The 22,015-nt window shown below is 42.7% G+C and overlaps 1 protein-coding gene across 4 annotated transcripts in view; it reads left to right on the top strand.

Moving 5' to 3' along the window:
- Positions 1–22,015, top strand: part of LOC139239213 (mitogen-activated protein kinase-binding protein 1-like) — a 77,684-nt gene that overhangs the window by 43,752 nt on the left and 11,917 nt on the right. For all 4 annotated transcript variants that reach the window (XM_070867879.1, XM_070867878.1, XM_070867877.1 and 1 more), the window contains exons 18-26: positions 430–493; positions 1,178–1,285; positions 3,220–3,332; positions 4,219–4,283; positions 8,891–9,136; positions 16,197–16,366; positions 16,946–17,097; positions 20,838–21,005; positions 21,104–21,224. In XM_070867879.1, the coding sequence (XP_070723980.1) occupies positions 430–493; positions 1,178–1,285; positions 3,220–3,332; positions 4,219–4,283; positions 8,891–9,136; positions 16,197–16,366; positions 16,946–17,097; positions 20,838–21,005; positions 21,104–21,224 (1,207 nt within the window). The remainder of the gene's footprint in view (positions 1–429; positions 494–1,177; positions 1,286–3,219; positions 3,333–4,218; positions 4,284–8,890; positions 9,137–16,196; positions 16,367–16,945; positions 17,098–20,837; positions 21,006–21,103; positions 21,225–22,015) is intronic.

The following is a 22,015-nucleotide window of genomic DNA, read 5'->3' as shown; positions in this document are numbered from 1 at the left end:
TGTGATGGAGATTCAACTTGGGCAGTTTATAAATCTAATCAGGAAGTAAAATCCCTTTCTGCTACACCATTTGACCGTTTTTCTAATTTAAGTCTGAGCTGAGAAATTTTTTCGATTTACTTATATTATACTGATAAAACTGCAGCATTACCCATAGTGCAGAAAGTCCAGATCCATTATTTGTCTGTGAAGATCTATAGTTATAAAGATGGTGCTTCATTTTGGAATCTGATAGAATCAGTCTGGAAATATGTAAAATTCAAGGAGCAGTAACTTGTGAATTTCTACAATGAATTTGATGTCTCTGAATTTTCAGAAACAACTAGTGTTTCATGTAGTTTAGAACAACTTTGAATTCTGTAATAATGTAGACTGAGTGAAAATATAATACAAATGGTTTTCAAATTAATTTTCATCTTTCCACCCTAGAAATTGTAACTGGCATGAAATTTAGTAATGACTGCAAGTATCTGATCACAGTATCAGGGGACAGGTGAGTACTTTCTGCTGGTATACACTGTAAATTGCTCTTTTTGGAGACAATCCAAGCAAAGTTTGTTTGTTTATGAAAGAATTATTGAAAGGCACCAATTTGTTGGCCAACATGACTGAGTATAAAATGTGTACTTTCTCCTACAATAACCTGGCCCTAGGAGACTAGCATGCTGTGTCGTCAGTCATATAATGTTTCCACTGTGCAATATGTGGCTAAAGTAACAACACAAATCCTCCTTCTCCTTTTATATCTGGCATTCACATGCAATCTTGGTCACATTTTAATTGGGGAAACGGCACTCGTCACATTCTACATTTTGTCAACTACTGAATGACCACTTCAGCACTGAGGATTTTGAAGTATCATTAGCAGATCAGCTTTTCTCATTCTTCACCACTATTATGACAATTCTGCTGGAATCCGATCTTATTTCTGTCCCCGTAACTACTAATCCACTGCTGAAAACTGTTTATTCAGACAGTTTATCATAGTTCCTTCATGCAAGACTGAATTTATGTTCCTTAAGGGTACTATGAAGTTAACTAGCTCATTGTATGACTGTCTAGCAAGTCAACATTGGGACGCTTTCTAGTCGGAGTACCATTAGAAAGCAGTAATTGCCCTACTTTCACTATGAATAGTTCTGGGGTTTTCTAACTTTACTTTTTTTATAACCCACAGTTGCATTTTCATGTGGCGCTTGGACTCTCAGTTGACAACATGCATGAGACATCGTCTGTCTGAAATTAAACCGATTGTTAAAAAGGACAAGGCACCTGCACCGATCAGGTATATCATTAAAACTGCTGGCTGATTTGCAAGGTACTTCAGATACTGGTCTTCAGTAAATCTGACTGCCTTCAGCCCTTATTATTTGAAAGTCCTTTTGTTATTCAGAGATCACAAAGTTTGACAATCCAAAATTCTCCTGTGTAGGTGGAAGGCAGCACATGTTCCCAAATACCTGCAAATATCACCTTAATGCTTAAGAAGCAGGAGAGTGGGCCCATGTGACTTACCAACTTTCAGCTTCCTTAATGTGCTGCTGCCTCTTCTCCTTCTCCCCCACCTTGTGATGCACCTCACATTAATTACACAATTGCCATTAGACTTGGTATGAAGAATGAAAGTGTGGGGCCAGGAGACCTAAATGTTTTGCGGTGTGCCACAATGTCGTTGCGATCTTGCCACCCATTGATTTGTTTTACTAGGAAATTTGCACTGCCCTGATCTGTGTAGTAGCTTAAATTGGGTGGGAAAACTTAAAGCGACTGTTGCAAGTCCAATTCCATTTGGGTGCATTCAAATAGCACCTTTCACTATCTCAGGACATCCCATAGTAATTTACTACTAGTTAAGTATTTTTGAAGTTTGGTCACTGCTGCTGTTTAGGAAACATGGCAGCCAATTTGCGCATGGCAAGCTCTCTCAAACAGCAGTGTGATAACCAGATAATCTGCTTTAGCTATGTTGGTTAAGGGATACATATTGGCCAAGACACGATGACAACAACTTGTATTTAGTTAACATAGTGAAATGTCCCAGGGTACTTCACAGGACTATTGAGATTAAAAATTTGACACCGAGCCACATAAGTAGAAATTAGAGCAGGTGACCCAAAGCTTGGTCAAAGAGGTATGTTTTAAGGCTTGAAAGTCTTGAAAGAGAGGCGGAAAGGTTTAGGCAAGGAGTTCCAGAGCTTGGGGCCTAAGCATCAGAAGGCATGGCCACCAATGAGTGATTATAATCAGGGATGCTCAAGAGGGCAGAATTGGAGGAGTGCAGACAACTGTGGGGGGGGTGGGGGAAGAGCGAGAGGAGATTCGAGATTGTGAAGGGAGAGGCGATGGAGGAACTTGAAAATAAGGATGAGGGTTTTGAAATCGAGGCATTGTTCAACCGGAAACCAATATAAGTCAGCGAGCACGGGCGATGCATGAGCGGGACTCGGTGCAAGTTAGGACATGGGAAGTTGAGTTTAGAATCACTTCTAGTTTATATAGGGTAGAATGTGGAAGGCCAGCCAGGAATGCGTTGGAATAGTAGAGTCTAGAGGTAACAAAGGCATGGATGAGGGCTTCAGCAGCGGATGAGCTGAAGCGAGGGTGGAGACTGGCGATGCTACGGAGGTAGAAATAGGCGGTCTTAGTTATGCTGTGGATATGTGGTCGAAAGCTCATTTCAGGGTCAATATGACACCGAGGTTGCGAACCGTCTGGTTCAGCACCAGTTAGGAGCTGGGGAGAGGGACAGGAGAACGCTTCTGCTCTTCTTCGAATAGTGCCATAAGGTCTTTTACTTCCACCTGAGAACAGATGGGGCCTCGGTTTAACTTCTAATGATGGCCCTTCTGACAGTGCAGTGGACTCCCTCAGTACTTCACTGAGTGTTAGCCTAGGTTTTGTGCTCTAGTCTCGAGTTGGACTTGAACCCACAACCTTCTGATTCGGAGGCAAGAGTATTACCACTGAGCCACAGCTGACTGAGTTTGACCTATTGCTGCTGTAACTGGCTGTGCACACAGTGCTTTTGGTGGTGGTTGCCACAGTACATGCATGTGCATAGCTGTCTGCCCAGTGTAACACTGTGGCCTTTGTGGAATGCCCATTTTGCAGTCCCAAAATTGATGACTGAGAATTAGGGAATAGTAAATTTTGAAACTTTGCAACATGGAAATAAGGGCTTCACTTTCAATATTTAATAACTGTTCTGCAATGATTTAGGAGGGAGACCTTCGTGGTGCAAAAGTTACCTTCAGATGATCAGGAAGATATGAGTGAGGAGGATGCAGAGGATGGATCATTCCAAACTCCCATAAAAGAGCACATGGACAGAGGTAGGAGCAGCTTTATATATACTTTACAGTACATGGGGTTGATTGAATAGACCCAAAAGATCATTTTAAACCTCTGCAACTTCACGGCATCATAATCATCATAGGTGGTCCCTCGAACGAGGATGACTTGCTTCCACGAGTTCACAGGTGTTTCGATGAAGGACCTGATGTTCCAGTCCTGAACTCCAATTAAGGGGGTGGAAGATGCCTGTGCGTGGATTTTTTTAACGTGTGGTGGCCGTTTCACACCAGTCACCACACGGGCTTGACCGAGCTAGGTCTTGGTCCAGTGGCAAGAGTAAACCAGGACGACTGGAGACCTGCTCTGCTACACGGACCTAGCGTGCACACATGTCGCAGTGTGGGCTCTGCCATAAACATACCTGAACCCAAGGCTAAATGATAGCCTTGAAGCATTCAGCTATCTGTTTTATAACACATAGCTGTGCCTTTATGCCAACATGACTGTTTATTTTTAGTGTGACATTCACTGAGGTCCTCAAGAAATTCTGTAACAGACTACTTTCCATAAAAAATTTCCAGGATCTGCCAGAAATATTTTCATCAAAATATGGCCCAAAAGCAAATGTGTAGCTAATTAAGTTTAACTATATGACGTCCCTTTTGGATCTTGTTTTCTCCCTCCCTCCTGTGCAAATAGAATCTTAAACCATAGAAGTATTCGGCACAGGAAAAGACCATTCATCCCCTTCCTATCATGTGTGCTGGCTCTTTGCTAGAGCAATCCAAAACTAATCCCACCACCCCATGCTTTCCCCGCGACCCTGTATTTTTCTCTTCCAAAGATTAAACAATTTTCCCTTAAGATGTGCAGGAAAACTCTTTTTTGTTTCATTGCTTTTATTGCTGTTATTCAATATTGCAGATAAGACTGAAGAGACTACATTCCTACTGACCAATGGGAAACTTCCAATGTGGGCAAAGAAACTGGTAAGTTTTTTTTGGAAGGGAGAGAATACTTGAGAGAGAGAGAGAGAGTGATGGAAACCAGTTTCCATTTACTAACTTATCACAAAATCTTAGCCCAGGTTATAATTTTAACTTCAATGCCTGTTGTCTTCCCTCCTCTACAAAAGGTTTTGCTCTGAGATACAGTTCTAAGCACCAGTGTGTCAGGAAACCTGTTCATTTGGTGGACTTGCCTATACATGTACAAATCTCCACTTGCATACATTTCCTGTCTAGCTACTCATCCTTTTACATGTGGATCTGGGCAGTATTACCATGCTATTTGATGGAGGAACATTGCGAAGATTGTTGCTGATCTCCGCGCGTGCAAGTGTTCACACCCGCACTCTGCAGCAAGGGTCACTAGATATTGGTGACGGGCTTGAACTGCCTGACCGTTCCCCTCCCCAGTCTGGGGGCACCGAGGCCACCTGCACTGTCCTGGCTGTGACTAGCTAACCTTCTGAGCAGGCATTGAACTGTGGCTCTTCAGGGCTCCATTCCCCTCACATTGCATTCACCTACTGAGCCATCAGGTGCCTGTGAAAGTCTATTCTAAACTATACTGAATTGCTCATTGCTAGAAAATTACTCTGACCCTTCAACGCACAAATTATTGTAGGGAAAAATGATGTAGGAGTAGCATGAATGTAATCAGACAATGCTTTTTATATTGCATCTAATTTCATGTTCCCAGCTCCATTTTATTTTCTCCAATGTACTGGTTCCTATTTCTTTTGGCCAAGATGATTGGCAGGCATTCCTTCCCCAGGCCTCTGTTGTTGCTATGCTTGAATTAAGAAGGGCTTGTGTTGACTTGCTATGAGAATATTTGTTACTCTAGACTGTGGGTGTCTCTGTGTGTGGGTAGGTGTAGTTATGGATGAACAGCTTATCTTTCTGAAGTATGTTGTGCAACTGTTCCAATTGGTGGAAGGGTCGCGAACCAGAGGACACCAATTTAAAGGGATTGGCGAGGAATCAAAGGCGACCTGAGGAATGACTTTTTTTAATGCAGTGAGTGGTTAGGATCTGGAATGCACTGCCTGAAAGGGTGGTGGAGCCAGATTCAATCGTGGCTTTCAAAAGGGAGTTGGATAAGTACCTGAAGGAGGAAAAGAAATTGCAGGGCTACGGGGACAAGGCGAGCGAGTGGGACTAGCTGAAGTGCTGTTGCAGAGGCTTGATGAGCCAAATGGATCTCCTGTGCTGTAACCATTGTATGATTCTGTGAACAGCCTTGTACACTGGATAGCCCACAGCTGTCTCTCCGTTTTTGTTTACAGTATCTTGCACCACTGCAAGGGAACTATGCACCACCGGCTGCCTAAACACAATGAAATCTGTAACAATGAATCCTGTTCAATGTACATAAAGATTTTGCGTGTCGGGGGGAAAACCTGTTGTAAAATGCATTTCAAAGGTTTTGTAGGTGGACAAAGGATTTGGCCATGATCATGTGACACTAATTTGCAGGATTAATTTCTCTATTGTGAAAGCTCCATACCAAGGTATATAGATGTGATTTCTATTCAGTATGATTTGTATTTTCAAATGCAATATGCAAAGTTTACCCATTGACCTTTTTTGAGTTAGCTGTACACTCTTGTCTTGAGCTAAATATGTGCACCGTGATATACAAGTGTGGCTTGTGTCCAGCATGAAAAGTTTGAAGTAGAGAATATATGTTTAAAATATTCTGAGGATGCAGAAAAAGGTTGTATGTGTTGAAGACATTTACCAAAAAATTGTCAATGATATCCGATCCTTTCAGTTAAAACATTACAATTCTCCTAAATTCGTTCTCCACCCCCTTCTGTAGAGAGCACTGACTCAGAGGTGCAATTACATGCTTACTCTGTTACGTGCCAAATGGGATGATTCATATGTGAACCAAGACAGTAATTCTTGGCTCACTAGTCATGGGGGACATAACAGCTGAGCGTTCTCTTCTCGCCTTGCATCCTACACCTCTTCATTTTCCAGCAAGAGTTGCACTGTTATTGAGAGCAGGGACCCTGGTTGATCTTGCCACCCTGAACCCGGGGCATTGAAAGAAAGACTTGCATTTATATAACGCCTTTCACGACCACTGGACGTTGCAAAGTGCTTTACAGCCAATGAAGTACTTTTGGAGTGTAGTCATTGTTGTAATATAGGAAACATGGCAGCCAATTTACGCGCAGCAATGTGGTAATGACCAGATAATTTAGGCTAATTGTAGGACGCTAGCTGAAGTTGGACAACCCAGGACAGGGCAGAATCAAACTACACCGAAATTAATTAGCCAGAAGAGTTGGGTTAAGGGAATGGAGTTCCTACACTTTAACCCTGTATGAAAGGAGCCCAACAGAGGAGGATTTGCTGTTGGCTCTGGATCTGAACCAGAGCAGATAAGAGAAGTAAACATCTAGGCAATAGTGACCATAATATATAGTTTAGGATAATAAATGAGCAGCACACAAACATGACAAAGACCAAGGTAATAGATTTGAGAAATGCTGATTTTTGAGGGCTGAGAATAAAACTTGGGAAAATAAAAATGGACAACAGTAATGTAGAACAGCAACAGGAAACATTTAAAACTATGTTTAAGAGTCCAGGAAAAAAACAAGAACAAACTAAACAATGAAGAGACACCATAGATGAATAAAGACATAAGGGAAGTGGCGTATGCTAAGTACATGGTCAGCAGAGGAGAGCAAGACAAGGGAGAATACCAAGAGACTAGGAGAGAAGGCAAAGAGGAACTATTAAACTAAATTTACCAAGGACCACAAAACAAAATAGTAAAATATTCTAAAGGCACATTTATAAAAATAAAAGGAAAGTCTGGATGAGAATAGGGCTGTTGAGGAATGGTCAGGATAAAATCATAGGCAGCAATAGTGAAATGGCAGGAATATTAAAAAATGATTCTGCTTCAGTATTTATCAGGGAGACCGTTCAAGTGGACATGAAGTCAGAAGATGAGATTAGAAACAATACAACTACATTAAAATGTAAAAAGGAGAAATATTAAATAAACTCCGAAGATAAAACCCTTGGTCCAGACAGATTGCACTTGCGCATTCTAAGAGAATCTAGGGAGGAGATAGTAGTGGTACTACTACACTTAATTTATTAGAAACGGTGTAGTGCCAGAGCACTGGCAGATAGCTAATGTTGTACCTATATTCAAGAAGGGAGATAGAACATGTCCAAGGAACTATATACTAATCAGCTTAACATAGATAGAAGGAAAAATGATGGAATAAATAAAGGAGAAAATAGAAACTATTCAGAGTGGCAGAAAGTGTGAAATGGGGCCAGAAGAATCCGTACTGGGACCACTGTTGTTCACAATTTATATTAACGATTTAGACTTTAATTAAAAGCATGATTTCTAAATTTGCAAACGACACCAAGGTGGGGTGGGAGATGGTCAACATTGAAGTGAATGAATTGCAAGAAGGCATTAATAAATTTGCAAAATGGGCATATAATTGGCAAATGAATTTCAACATTTGTTACATTTTGGTAAGAAAAATAAGGAGGTCATGTATTACTTAGAAAAGAGGAATCTAAATGGGGTAGAGGAGCAGAGAGAGCTGGGAGTACCAATCACAAAGTTGTGGTGCAGTTCAATAAGGCCATAAAAGCAAACCAAGCACTAAGGTTTATTTGTGGAATTGAAAAGTCGAAGCTGTGCTAAAATTGTATCGAATCTTGGTTAGACCATGCGAGTACTGTACAGTTCTGGTTGCCATATTATAAAAAGGATCTAGAGGCACTGGAGGGTGCAAAAAAGATTTACGAGAATGATGCCAGAACTGCAAGGATCAGGAAAGGTTAAACAGACTGGGTCACTTTCTCTTACAAAAAACAGCTGAGGTCTTAATTTTATGAATACACAATGTTTTCACTTGTGGATAGGCAAAACTAGAGGCTATCAATAGAATAATCACACACAAATCAATTGGGGAATTCAGAAGAAACCTCTTTACCCAGTTAGTGGTGAGAATGGGGAACTCGCTGCCACAAGTGGTTGAGGCGAATAGTATAGATACATTTAAGAGGAAGCTAGATAAGCATATGGAGAAGGGAATACAGGGTTATGCTGATAGACTTGGGTGAGAGGAGGCTTGAGCAAAGCAAACGGTCTGTTTCTTTGCTGTATATTCTATATAATTCCAGTCACTGCCTTGCATATTAACTTTGCCAACTGAGCCATTGGAGGAGTCATTCTTATGTTGGCAGTTTACCAAGCTAACTCTGCCCTTCGGTGTGGGTAGGGGTTTAAGGCATTCTGATTTGAAAAATATTGGAAGAAAAAGTCTGTGAAGATAGCAAATGTTTTTTTTTTAATTATAAATCCTGAAGATCTGAGGCAAAGATAAACTGACCAATTAAATATTGAGCAAACTGGGCCACATTTAACCAACTGTGATTTTTCAGACTTCAGGGATGGGGTCTCTGTCCTGAAAATCACATAGGCAACCAATACACCTGGGTTAATGGTGCATTGTGATGGGAGTTTTACAACATTGTAAATTCAGTGGTAAAGATTTCCTAAGGAATTCACTTTGTTTCTTCAACATCTGTTGCAGATGGCGGGTGACGGAAGTGTGCAGGATCGAACAGGAAGTAACGTGGAGGCATTCCAGCCACGAGGAAGATGGGCCGAGCGAATGGACAAAGATCTAATTCACTCCATCCTAGGAAAGAGACAGCTAGAGGAGTACTGCGCAACCCCAACTCCTGGCAAAATGTCAGTGGCACGGGGGTTGTCAAGCAGCTGCTTAGAACAACAGGACAATTTTGGACCACGGGATTTGGATAACTTCCTTGAGATGGTCAGTGCACTGTTAACTAGTAATAAGTGGTCAGCAATAACTACTAATGGTCCCCAATAAATTGGTTATATACCTGTATATGTGGAGCTAACATGGAAGTGTTTATAATGGTCTATAAATTATGTTTTTTGTTCCCCTGGGTGCAGAAAGATTACAAGAATCTAGATAATCCAAGCCTGTGGAATGTTTGCTACTCTTGATCCTCTGTATTGTAAGGGGAAGGATTGGTGATGACCAAGTGTGTTTTCCCTTGCATAGAGAATAATGGTACATAGAAAATAGGTGCAGGAGTAGGCCATTCGGCCCTTCGAGCCTGCACCGCCATTCAATGAGTTCATGGCTGAACATGCAACTTTAGTACCCCATTCCTGCTTTCTCGCCATACCCCTTGATCCCCTGAGTAGTAAGGACTACATCTAACTCCTTTTTGAATATATTTAGTGAATTGGCCTCAACAACCTCCTATGGTAGAGAATTCCACAGGTTCACCACTCTTTGGGTGAAGAAGTTTCTCCTCATCTCGGTCCTAAATGGCTTACCCCTTATCCTTAGACTGTGACCCCTGGTTCTGGACTTACCCAACATTGGGAACATTCTTCCTGCATCTAACCTGTCTAAACCCATCAGAATTTTAAATGTTTGAGATCCCCTCATTCATCTGAACTCCAGTGAACACAAGACCAGTTAATCCAGTCTTTCTTGATATGTCAGTCCCGCCATCCTGGGAATCAGTCTGGTGAACCTTCGCTGCACTCCCTCAATAGCAAGAATGTCCTTCCTCCAGTTAGGAGACCAAAACTGTACACAATACTCCAGGTGTGGCCTCACCAAGGCCCTGTACAACTGTAGTAATACCTCTCTGCCCCTGTACTCTGATCCCCTCGCTTTGAAGGCCAACATGCCATTTGCTTTCTTAACCGCCTGCCGTACCTGCATGCCAACCTTCAATGACTGATGTACCATGACACCCAGGTCTCGTTGCACCTCCCCTTTTCCTAATCTGTCACCATTCAGATAATAGTCTGTCACTCTGTTTTTACCACCAAAGTGGATAACCTCACATTAATCCACATTATACTTCATCTACCATGCATTTGCCCACTCACCTAACCTATCCAAGTCACACTGCAGCCTCAGCATCCTCCTCGCAGCTCACAGTGCCACCCAACTTAGTGTCATCCGCAAATATGGAGATACTACATTTAATCCCCTCGTCTAAATCATTAATGTACAATGTAAACAGCTGGGGCCCCAGCACAGAACCTTGCAATACCCCACTAGTCACTGCTTGCCATTCTGAAAAGTACCCATTTACTCCTACTCTTTGCTTCCTGTCTGCCAACTAGTTCTCAATCCACGTCAGCACACTACCCCCAATCCCATGTGCTTTAACTTTGCACATTAATCTCTAGTGTGGGACCTTGTTGAAAGCCTTCTGAAAGTCCAAATACACCACATCAACTGGTTCTCCCTTGTCCACTCTACTGGAAACATCCTCAAAAAATTCCAGAAGATTTGTCAAGCATGATTTCCCTTTCACAAATCCATGCTGACTTGGACCTATCATGTCACCTCTTTCCAAATGTGCTGCTATGACATCCTTAATAATTGATTCCATCATTTTACCCACTACCGATGTCAGATTGACAGGTCTATAATTCCCTGTTTTCTCTCTCCCTCCTTTTTTTAAAAAAGTGGGGTTACATTGGCTACCCTCCAGTCGATAGGAACTGATCCAGAGTCAATAGAATGTTGGAAAATGACTGTCAATGCATCCGCTATTTCCAAGGCCACCTCCTTAAGTACTCTGGGATGCAGTCCATCAGGCCCTGGGGATTTATCGGCCTTCAATCCCATCAATTTCCCCAACACAATTTCCCGACTAATAAGGATTTCCCTCAGTTCCTCCTTCTTACTAGACCCTCTGACCCCTTTTATATCCGGAAGGTTGTTTGTGTCTTCCTTAGTGAAAACCAAACCAAAGTACTTGTTCAATTGGTCTGCCATTTCTTTGTTCCCCGTTATGACTTCCCCTGATTCTGACTGCAGGGGACTTGCGTTTGTGCAGTACAGTGCAGCACTCCCTCAGTACTGACCCTCCGACAGTGCAGTGCTCCCTCAGTATTGCCCCCTCCCCCCCCCCCCCCAGGACACTGCGTCCAGTCCTGCCCCCCCCGCCCCGGGTCACTGCATCCAGTTCTGGGCCCCCCCCTCAGGGAGGATATATCGGCCTCGGAGGGGGAGCAGCCCAGATTCCCCGGACTGATCCCGGGGCTGAAAGGGTTAAACCCTGAGGGCAGTTTGCACAGACCGGGCTTGTGTTCCCCGAGTGTAGAAGGGCGAGGGGGGGATGTAATCGAGGTGTTTAAGATGATTAAAGGATTCGATGTGGTGGATCGAGAGAAACTACTCCCTCTGGTGGGGGGAGTCCAGAACAAGGAGCAGAACCTTAACATTAGAGCCCGGCCGTTCAGGGTGATGTCGGGAAGCACTTCACACAAAGGGTGCTGGGAATCTGGAACTCTCTCCCAGAAAGCTGTGGATGGTGGAGCCAATGGTAGCTTTCAGCACTGAGATCGATAGATGTTTGTTGGGTAAGGGTATAGGGGGATATGGGGTTGAGGTACAAATGAACCACGATCTGATTGAATGGCGGAGCAGGTTCGAGGGGCCGAATGGGCCGCCTCCTGTTCCTGTGTAACAGGTTCGAGGGGCTGAAAGGGCTGCCTCCTGTTCCTGTGTAACAGGCTCGAGGGGCTGAAAGGGCCGCCTCCTGTTCCTATGTAACAGGCTCGAGGGGCTGAATGAGCCTCCTCCTGTTCCTGTGTAACAGGCTCGAGGGATTGAAACACTTGTTTTTGCCTCCTGTTTTCCTTCTGAGCAGCTGAAGCTGTTTGGGGCAAAGCTGTACGCCCGAGGCGGACGTCTGAGAGAATAACGTCATGTAATTTGTGCACGGAGGCGTGAGGGGAGGCGGAGCAGGAGGCCAGCACTTCTCCTGGGAGTGCCGCTGGGCCCAAGTCGGGCATCCCACCTCCTGTACGCGGCGTGAGAGAGACTTGGCAGCAGCTTACAATGGAATGATACGAGTAGCAACCTGATTTAGAGGATCTGCTCACTGGAGTGAAGTTCTAATGCTTTCTAACCATTTATATATCACAATTTAAAGTTGCCCTCTGGTGAGTTATGCTGCTCATGTGTCAAGTTTTATTTTGTTTTTGTTGGCAGCGGCTCATTATAGACACATACTGGCATTGCAGCCAACATATTGATTGTGTGATAGTACACAATGGTTGTGTTGTTTAAATTTCTGCTAAATTGCTCATTTTCAATGTCATCTAAAGCTTCTTAAGCATACAAGCTAAATATTCAGTTCATATTTCAGTGAAGCTGCAACACTGAGCTCTTAAAACCTTTCTCTATATTCATCATAAAGACTGCCAAAAAATAGATAATTTAACCCTTTCAGAAACTGACCTACCTAGAGTCTTATCTCTATCAAAGGGTGAGTCTATATACAAAATAATTAAAATATTGTATCCAGCTTATGATAAATGGCGGTAAATTTTGGTGTTTCAGACTTTTTCTTAAAATAGAAATTGCTTGCCGGAAGCATTCTTTAAGCATCTTAAGATTTTTATTCTTATCAAAACAGCAAGCCACCCTGTAAGATGCAAAAAAAAACTCCTGTTGAGGATAGTGCCATGCATTTGGGAGAGGGAGGAACTTCTTTCAGCATAGGCAGTCCCTCGGAATCGAAGAAGACTTGCTTCCACTCCTGAAGTGAGTTCTTTGGTGGCTGAACAGTCCAATATGAGAGCCACAGACTCTGTCACAGATGGGACAGATAGTCGTTGAGGGAAGGGGTGGGTGGCACTGGTTTGCCGCACGCTCTTTCCGCTGTCTGCGCTTGATTGCTACACGCTCTCAGAAATTAGACTCTAGGTGCTCAGCGCACTCTCGGGTGCACTTCCTCCACTTAGGGCGGTCTCGGGCCAGGGACTCCTAGGTGTCAGTGGGGATGTTGCACTTTATCATGGAGGCTTTGAGGGTGTCCTTGTAGTGGTTCCGCTGCCCACCTTTGGCTTGTTTGCTGGGAAGGCGTTCCGAGTAGAGCACTTGCTTTGGGATTCCAGTGTCTGGCATGCGGACTATGTGGCCTGATAGTGTGGTCAGTGCTTCAATGCTGGGGATGTTAGCCTGAGTGAGGACGCTGAAGTTGATGCGCCTGTCCTTCCAGAAGATTTGTAGGATCTTGCGGAGACATCATTGGTGGTAGTTCTCCAGCAACTTGAGGTGTCTACTGTACATGGTCCATGTCTCTGTGCCATACAGGAGGGCGGGTATTACTACAGCCCTGTAGACCATGAGCTTGGTGGCAGTTTGGAAGGCCTGGTCTTTAAACACTTTTCCTCAGGTGACCGAAGGCTGCACTGGCACACTGGAGGCGGTGTTGGATCTCATCGTCGATGCCTGCTCTTGTTGATCGGAGGCTCCTGAGATATGGGAAGTGGTCCACGGTGTCCAGAACCGCGCCGTGGATCTTGATGACTGGGTCCTCCACCAGCCTGTCCTCACCACACAGCACTGCCCCCAAGTCATCAAGGAACTTCTTTACAGTAGTGATGAATACATTTCTTAATAATTTAATTCTGTTACAACCTTGCAAAATGTATATGCAGTCCAGAAACATTGTGCTAATGAAACAATCCCAAAGTAAGAACACTATAGTCAGCTGCGCCATGCTTTCCTCTCTGAATTGCTTTTATTTCCAAGATCGCTAACTGTAAAATTGAGTAACTGTTAGAGACTTTAAATATGGGAAAACGGGCGGAGCGGTCCCTGACACCGCTCCAAACCTAAGGACGGGCAATTTTCAAAATAGTGGCTTTCAGGCGGCCAGAGGTCTTATAGAAAGGGGCAATTTCAGCCTCCAAATGTTCTATTTGTTGAATTTTAGTTTAGGATTTAAAGGGATTAAAAAATGGGTTGGGTCGAATGTAGATTTATACTTGCAATTAAATGTCTCCACTTTGCAGCCATAGGAAGAATTGAATAGCTAGGTGCCAATGCTGCTCTTGTAAGCTCTGTAATAATGCAAGTCGATCTTTAGCCTCCAATGTCAGGGAGGGAAACTCCAAAAATATGGGGGAGGGGCTTTAATCAAGTGTTCTACTGTAAGGATGACCTCTCCTGTGGCAGAGGGCCCCATGTTTAGCCATATTTTAAAATAAGTACATCTAAGTAGAAACCCTAGACAAAATGTTCCGATGGATTTTGACGCTACTGGAGCATTTAAGAACCTATAGCATAGAATAAGAAGTCATTTTCTCTTTTGGAACGCTGTTTTCAATTTCCCTCCTGCATTCCCCTCCAAAGCAGTGTATGTTACTGGTAGTCTTCATATCATGGGGAGGTATTCTCAAGTGAAGATCAGGTACTTGTTTGCATCTTTCTCCCACCCCCCAGTGGGGGAGAAGGAATGAGTGAAAGTTCTCAGATAGCTACATATCTATTTCACAGTAGGCTACTTCACATTGGCATTAACTAAGCTCTGAGCTGCTCCCCATTCCAGGTAATCTCTTGGCGCAGTTAGAAATTATATTTTATATTGAGTACCCATGAGAAATTGATGCCTGAGCAAGTATTACTGTAAAAGCAACATTCCAGTTAAGTAGTGAGCCTATAACCTAGGGTATGTGCTGTTAAAGTGTAACTGATATGCTTAATACAATAATACAAAGAGACTACTCAAAGGGATTTCTATAGACTTGCTTCCACTCGACTGTTTGTCCTCCCAGGGGGATGTAAGTCTTAAAGTAGATTGCCAGAGATCCCGACTGTCCTCCATCAGTAGCTAATTAAGACTGCTGATGTAATCTATGGTTTGGGGCCTCCCAATATGAATTGTTAGCAGGATTCACATTACTGAAATGCTGGGTGGGGTTTGAACAATTGCTTCACGCTATATTCATTTATATACACTAACTTGACAGCAAGGTCTAAAGTAGATTGTAGGACTGTTAAATCTTTAAGTGAGTTGGCTTCAGGGATCCTGCGAATGATGGAGAAACAACATGTAATGAGTTTTCAGTTCCATTGTAGAGTTGGATGGGGGTGGGGGTCTGTTGGGGGGTGGTGCGATGTGAACTGTGTGTCTCTGACTGTCAACTCGTAAAATTATTTTCCATTTCCAACTTTTTTTAAAGTCTGTTTGGAGACCAGTTTTATTTAAGTTTAGTTTAGAAGAAATTGTTTTTCACTTTCTACTGAAATTTGCCATTTTTCGATTGAAGCTTTAAATTGTTTTGATACATTTAATATTTCAATACTTCAATGTACAAAATGTTTACATAAACTCTTAAACTTGGTAAGACTAGAAATTTGAGCTTCTAAAATAATGCTCTGTAAATATTTCTATGACATAGGGAATCTTGATATGCTTTACATTATAGAAATGTTAAGCTTCTTGGGATTAATTGCAAAGATTCTGCTGTTAAAGCATCTTGGTTGCTTATTTAAAAAAATATGTAATTTCCTATTTGTGTTGTAATTTCTATAATTTGATTAATCACCATCTTCCTATAGTTAAAAAGCTTGCTAATAATCCTAGATCTAAGTTCACATATGGACCCCATGGTAAATTTAAATAGAACATTTGAACCAGCAGAGTTAATAATGTGAGCATAATTGAGATTGAAATTTCCTCTGTAACCAGCTCTTAGATGTGTGTGACTGGCACAGGATAGTGTCTTCCTATTTCCTCACCAGTTTTGTGAGGAAGCAGTTATCTTGACTTGCCACAGTCATCTTCTAAAATAGCCAATATTGGAAAGATCTCAGAATTATAGGATGAATTGGTACAATTTCATTCTTTGTTGCAGCATTTTGAGATATGCTTCAAAAGAGTAATATAATCTTTAAAAATCTTGGTTGCATTTTTTTTTTTAAACGTAACTTTCTAAATGTGTTGTAATTCTATGAATCACACTCTTCCTGTAGTTAAATAGCTTGCTAATAACCCTATGTTCGACTTTCAATAATAACTTTATCGCTTTAGATGTTATCGCCCAGCCTTCTGTCAAGTAATTCTGAGGGAAGGCCAAGCTCTATTTGCCTGGAGGATGCAGGGAAAACGTTTTGCCAGGAGATGGATACGCCGGAGACTGAACAAAGTGTACCAATGTTTTATCCAGTGCAGAATGATGACCATTCCAGCAGCACTGAGAAGTATGTATTCTGAGCACTATTAAATATTTGGATGCTAAAATGGCTTTCTGGCATTCAAATCAAACTCTTTCTCCATCGAACTTGTCAAATCTTAAACAACTCTATTCTTGTATCTAATCTACTTCTTCATGTCCTGCATTTATCATGTGCAATATAAACTCTATTGTAGACTGGAGCGAATGAGAAAGGATCCAGCTTCCCCATCTAAAATTCATACTTTAGCAAAATGGGTTATCACTGGGGAGTAGATTTTATCAATAACGGATGGACACTTAGCAAGGGATCTGCTAAACTGAGCCTAGCACCCCACTTCCTCCAGGGTAGAAGGTAATGGCAATAAGTCATGACAGTGACTTGCATTTGGTCATGGAAGGCATTGCTTTAGTGTGACACAAGAAGATGTGAAAATGTGAAGGATAGAAAGTTACACAGACAGCTATATGTAAAACACTTGTGTATTTAATCCCAACAATTAGTAAGTTTTCCACAATATCCAGTTCAGGCATCCCTATTGAACCAACCCTTGACCCCAGTGGTATGTAGCCATTGTACATTAACTCTCTCTCTCTCGTTCCACAGCAGTGATTATCAAGTGAAAGAACCACCAAAGAAACTACTGGAGAGTGATTCTGAATGGAAGATTGTGCATTCAGTGGAGAACAGTCCCGACAGTGCCTGCTCAATGGATTCAGGCAGCAGCCACGCCTCCAGCAATGAACAACAACAGGATGGTGAGACCCTTAAAGGAAACTAGTTGGGGGGGGGGGGGGGGGGGTTGGAAAGAGTGAAATATACAAATGTTAATACAACTGACAGTACTGACAACATCTGCCTCCACCATCTCCCTGCTCCAGACATTCACCATCCTCCTGAGGTAATTTAAATCTAAACTGTTCACCTACCTTCTTCTGGGCTTGTGTCCGTGCCCCCTGGTTGCAGAATTTGTGGTTGTATCAAACAATTTATTGGTGGTCAATTTATTATACCCCTTAGAATATTGAACTTCAATAAAAGTCTCCTGTTCTGCAGTGAGAGTATACATGGCTTCCTAGAAAGTTGAAATTTATTACAGTTCTCCATACAATACTTCTCAGCGCATTGTTTTATTCTTAAAATAATTTGGGGCTTTAATGCTAAATACATCCTATATAGTAATGTGCATTGTATACTGGTTTATGTTGCCCAGGTCATTGGCAACACGAAGGCGGTCATTTATACTGCCTGCCTGCATTGAGGTGGGAGCAGCTCAAAGCAATCTCAAAGGCATGTCATTACAGGATTTACTCATTTTAGCTAATAAATATACAGTAGATTAAGTGTTGTAGTAACTCTGATCATAGTGTGAGGAACTTGCAATATCCTTTCCATGCAGCTGAGCACTCATGCTTGTTAAAGTTAGCAGCTTTGGATTAAGTGATTAGTAAATTCTTTCCTTTGCTGTGTACCTTGCAGTCTGTTGATTCCGGTCCTTCCAGGCACTACTTTGACACACTGAAGTATATTTTAAAGATTCCATTCTTAGCTATCCAGTCATAGCTAGAGAATCACCTGCAATGGCCTCTCTTCCCACTCCTGCGCAGTTATCTCAAGTGTTCCTTCCCCCATCCCCGCAACACCCACAATCCTTGGCCCCCTCCTATTTCTCATCTACATGCTGCTGTTCAGCGACATCATCTGAAAACACAGCGCTGGTTTCCATATGTACACAGACGACCAGTGTTCCATTTAATTTTTAACCGCCTACTCGGCCTATACAAATTCCCGCGCATGCGCAATTTTTCCTAATTGGAAGATGGTCTGCTGGCTGCGTGGGAGCTCCAGACAGTCAAGTAGCTTAATGGGAACATTGCTGACTACACCCAGCTCTTTCACTGTCATCTCTCGACCCCTCCACTTTCTCTAAATTGTCACACTGCTTCTCCAACATCCAATACTGGATGAGCAGAAATTTCCTGCAGCTAAATATTGGGAAAACCGAAGCAATTGTCTTCAGTCTCCACCACAAAATCCATTCCCCAGCCACCGACTCCAACCCATTCTCTGGCAACTGTCTGAGGCTGAACCAGGCTGTTCGCAACTTTGGTGTCATATTTGACCTCTGAGCTTCTGACCCATTACTAAGACCGCCTATTTACACTTCCGTAACATAACCCGACTCTGTCCCTGTCTCCACTCATCAGCTGTGGAAACCCTCATCTTTGCCTTTGTTATCTCTAGACTTGACTCTTCTAATGCACTTCTGGCCGGCGTCCCACGTTCTACCCTACGTAAACTTAAGGTCATCCAAAACTTTGCTGCCCATATCCTAATTCGCACCCGTTTACCATCGCCCCTCACCCCTGTGTCCGCTGACCTACTTTGGCTCCCAGTTAAGCAACACCTCGTTTTTTTTTAATTCTCATCCTTGTTTTCAAATTCCTCCATGGCCTTGCCCCTCCCTATCTCTGTAATCTACAACCCTCGGATATCTGCGCTCCATCAATTCTGGCCCCTCTACACCTCTCTCCTTTTTTAAACCACTAATTAAAACCTACCTCTTTGACCAAGCTTTTGGTCATCTGCCCTAATATCTCCTTATGTGGCTGTCAAATTTTGTTAACATCATGTGAAGGGCCGTGGGGCATTTTACTACGTTAAATGCTACATAAATACTTGGTGGTTGGGTAGTGGCAGTGGTTGTTTAGAAACTAATAGGATCACAGTCTATTTGGGGAAAATATGATACTTTTGGGTCTGATTTACTATTCAAAGTGGATAATCTAGCACCATTTGAACTAATCTGTTACATGTCATTTCAGATTAATTTAACCTTCACTAAGAGGGTGCACTTTTTTGGGTGGGGAGGAGAATAGCCAGAAGTCTTCGTACATGTGAAAACCATTGATGTAGGAAGGAAAAGGGTTGAGGTCCTGCAGTCAAAAATAGGCAGGCCCTCAAAGGTAGTAATCTCTGGATTGCTCAGTGCCATGCTCTCGAGTATAGGAACAGTAGGATAAAACAAATTAATGTATGACTGGAGAAATAGTGCAGGAGGAGGGCTTTAGATTCCTGGGACATGGGACCAGTTCTGGTGTAGGAGGGACCTGTACAAGGTGGATGGGTTGCACCTCAACAGGGATGGGGCCAATGGGCCTCATGGGGAGGTTAACTAGTGCTGTGGAGGAAGGTTTAAACTAATTTGGCAGGTGGATAGGCACCAGGGTGGAACATTGAGAGGAGACTCGAAGTGCCTAGTGGATTGGGAGAGATGAATAGTTCAGAAATGGGTAGGATCGGACAGCAGTCTAAGATGGGTTTGGAGTGCATGTGCGTAAATGCACGTGGATGGTCAATAAGGTTGGTGAGCTGCAGGCACAAGTTGCCACATGGCACAAAGGGGAGGATTAGGAACTTGATATTCCTGGCTACAAGGTATTCAGGAAATATAGGGTAGCAAAAAGTGATGGGGGAGCAGCAGTATTGATCAAAGAAACTCTTTATTATAGCACTGAAAAGGGATGATGTTGTTGAGGGATCCAAAATAGAATCTATTTAGTTAGAATTAAAGAACAATAGAGGAGCTATTGCGCTGTTTGGTGCATACTATAGGCCGCCAAATAGTGGGAAGGTGCGCAGTTCTCTGCTGGTCCCGTGCAGCCTGGGACAGGCTTTTCTAATGTATATTGTGCATTTGTGCACCCCAAAAAAATGACAACATTGGCTGAACCTTTATAAAACACTAGTTAGGCCTCAGCTGGAGTATTGTTTTCAATTCTGGGCACCGCACTTTAGGAAGGACATCAAGACCTTGGAGAAGGTGCAGCAGGCAGAGACTTACTAGAACGGTACCAGTGATGAGGGACTACAATTACTTGGATAGACTGGAGAAGCTGGGATTCTCCTTGGAGCAGGGAAGGTTAAGAGGAGAGTTGATAGAAATGTTCAAAATCGAGACTGGTTTTGGTAGAGTAAATAAGCTCTTTCCAGTGGCAGAAGGGTCAGTAACCAGAAGACATTGATTTAAGGTGATTGGCAAATGAAGCAGAGGTGATATGAAGTTTTAAAAAAACATTTTATGCAGTGAGTTGTTGTGATCTGGAACGTACTGCCTCAAAGGGTGGCGGAAGCAGATTCAATAGTAACTTTCAAAAGAGAATTGGATAAATACTTGAAGGGAAAAAAATTTGCAGGGCTATGTAGAAAGGGTGGGGGAGTGGGGTGAATTGGATTGCTCCAGAGCAGGCATGACAAGCCAAATGGCAGTATCACATTTTTGATTCCCTGATCAGTACTGCTTTTATAAATTGTTTGTAGTACCAACACATGCGACAGAGTTTCATCAAATGGTGTTACGTGATTGTTTTCTGGTAGGCAGATCCAAGTGTAGGGGTTTTAGTATGATGAACTGGATATTGAAACAAGTCCACTAAAATGAAGAGGCTCCAGGTAAACCTTAACCGTACTTGCCACATCTTCTGTGCACCATCCCTAGATTCTGACTCCGTGGACCAGCTCAGTTCCGATGGTCATTCTTCAGGATTGGAAGAGGAGGAGGAGCAGTGCAGATCAGTGCCACAGGAATCACATGCAGCAAAAACACCAGACCAAGAAAAATTCCTCAAACACAACTTTGAAGCTCTGGCTAATGAATTTGCTAATGGTAACCATCTGCATAAAATGTGACTTTATTTCCCCAGTGTGTTCAACTATTGATCATCTGCAGCTTCACCTCTCTAAAATTGGATTGTTAATTTGCAGAGAAATTTGACGGCTCATTGAAAGATCTTCAGCAAAGTGTTGAGAATGAAAACGACTTTTTCCTGAATCCGCGTTTGAGTATTTCTGCAAGATTCCTGTCCCGCTGCCAGAAAAACAGCAGGTTAGTGTTGAACTGTCCCAAAAAAATTTAAGGAGTTTAATGGTATCTAAAACTTTGTGAACCACTTCTGGCTCTTGGTTACATTTTAGCAATCCTTCAATTTGAAGGCTGATTCAAATTATATCTGAGCTTTGCCTAAGTGTCTGAAAGTTCTTGATGCATTATAACGAAGTATACTCCCAATTCTATTTGAATATAATGTGCTGGATTTTTGTAATGTTTATGCCTCTTTGCACCCCAGAGGGGTGCTAATGGCGGAGGAAAAGCTTTCCAGGTGGACAGCCAACTTCCAGCTGGCAAATTTGTTGTTGATTTTGCGTAGAGCAGTACCGCCCAGGGGTGTCGAGCCGGTGTGCAATGCTTCGGGTTTCGACTTCACTTTGAAATTTGTTGTGCGCTGACCCTGTAGCAAGCTGGTGGGACTGCTTGGAAAACCAGGTGGTCAGCTGTCCCAGCAGCGGTGAGTGATGGAATTGGTGAATGAGGGAAGTTTGATTTATTTCATTTTATTTTGCAGTGTAGCTTATTGTGAGGTGTTTAAGGTATTTGGGAATGTTTGTGTGTTTTTAGTTGCATTTTTTTTTGCCACAGAAGCTGCCTTGGGCACTCCGAGGCTGGCTCTTTAGCCACTTTTCATGGGCGCTATAATTACCACCCCTCCATGAATAATGGCGTGAGATGGACGGTAACAAAAATCCAGTCCATTTAATGACTGTTCTGACAATTGTTCTACCTCTATGCTGTATTAAATTCCTGGTCATTGATGGCAAGAACCTATTTTGTACTGTTGC

The sequence above is a fragment of the Pristiophorus japonicus genome, chromosome 26 (assembly GCF_044704955.1).
Source record: "Pristiophorus japonicus isolate sPriJap1 chromosome 26, sPriJap1.hap1, whole genome shotgun sequence".
Taxonomy (NCBI): Eukaryota; Metazoa; Chordata; class Chondrichthyes; family Pristiophoridae; genus Pristiophorus; species Pristiophorus japonicus.
The sequence above is the reverse complement of the archived record's forward strand: the minus strand, read 5'-3'. Positions and strand labels throughout refer to the sequence as shown.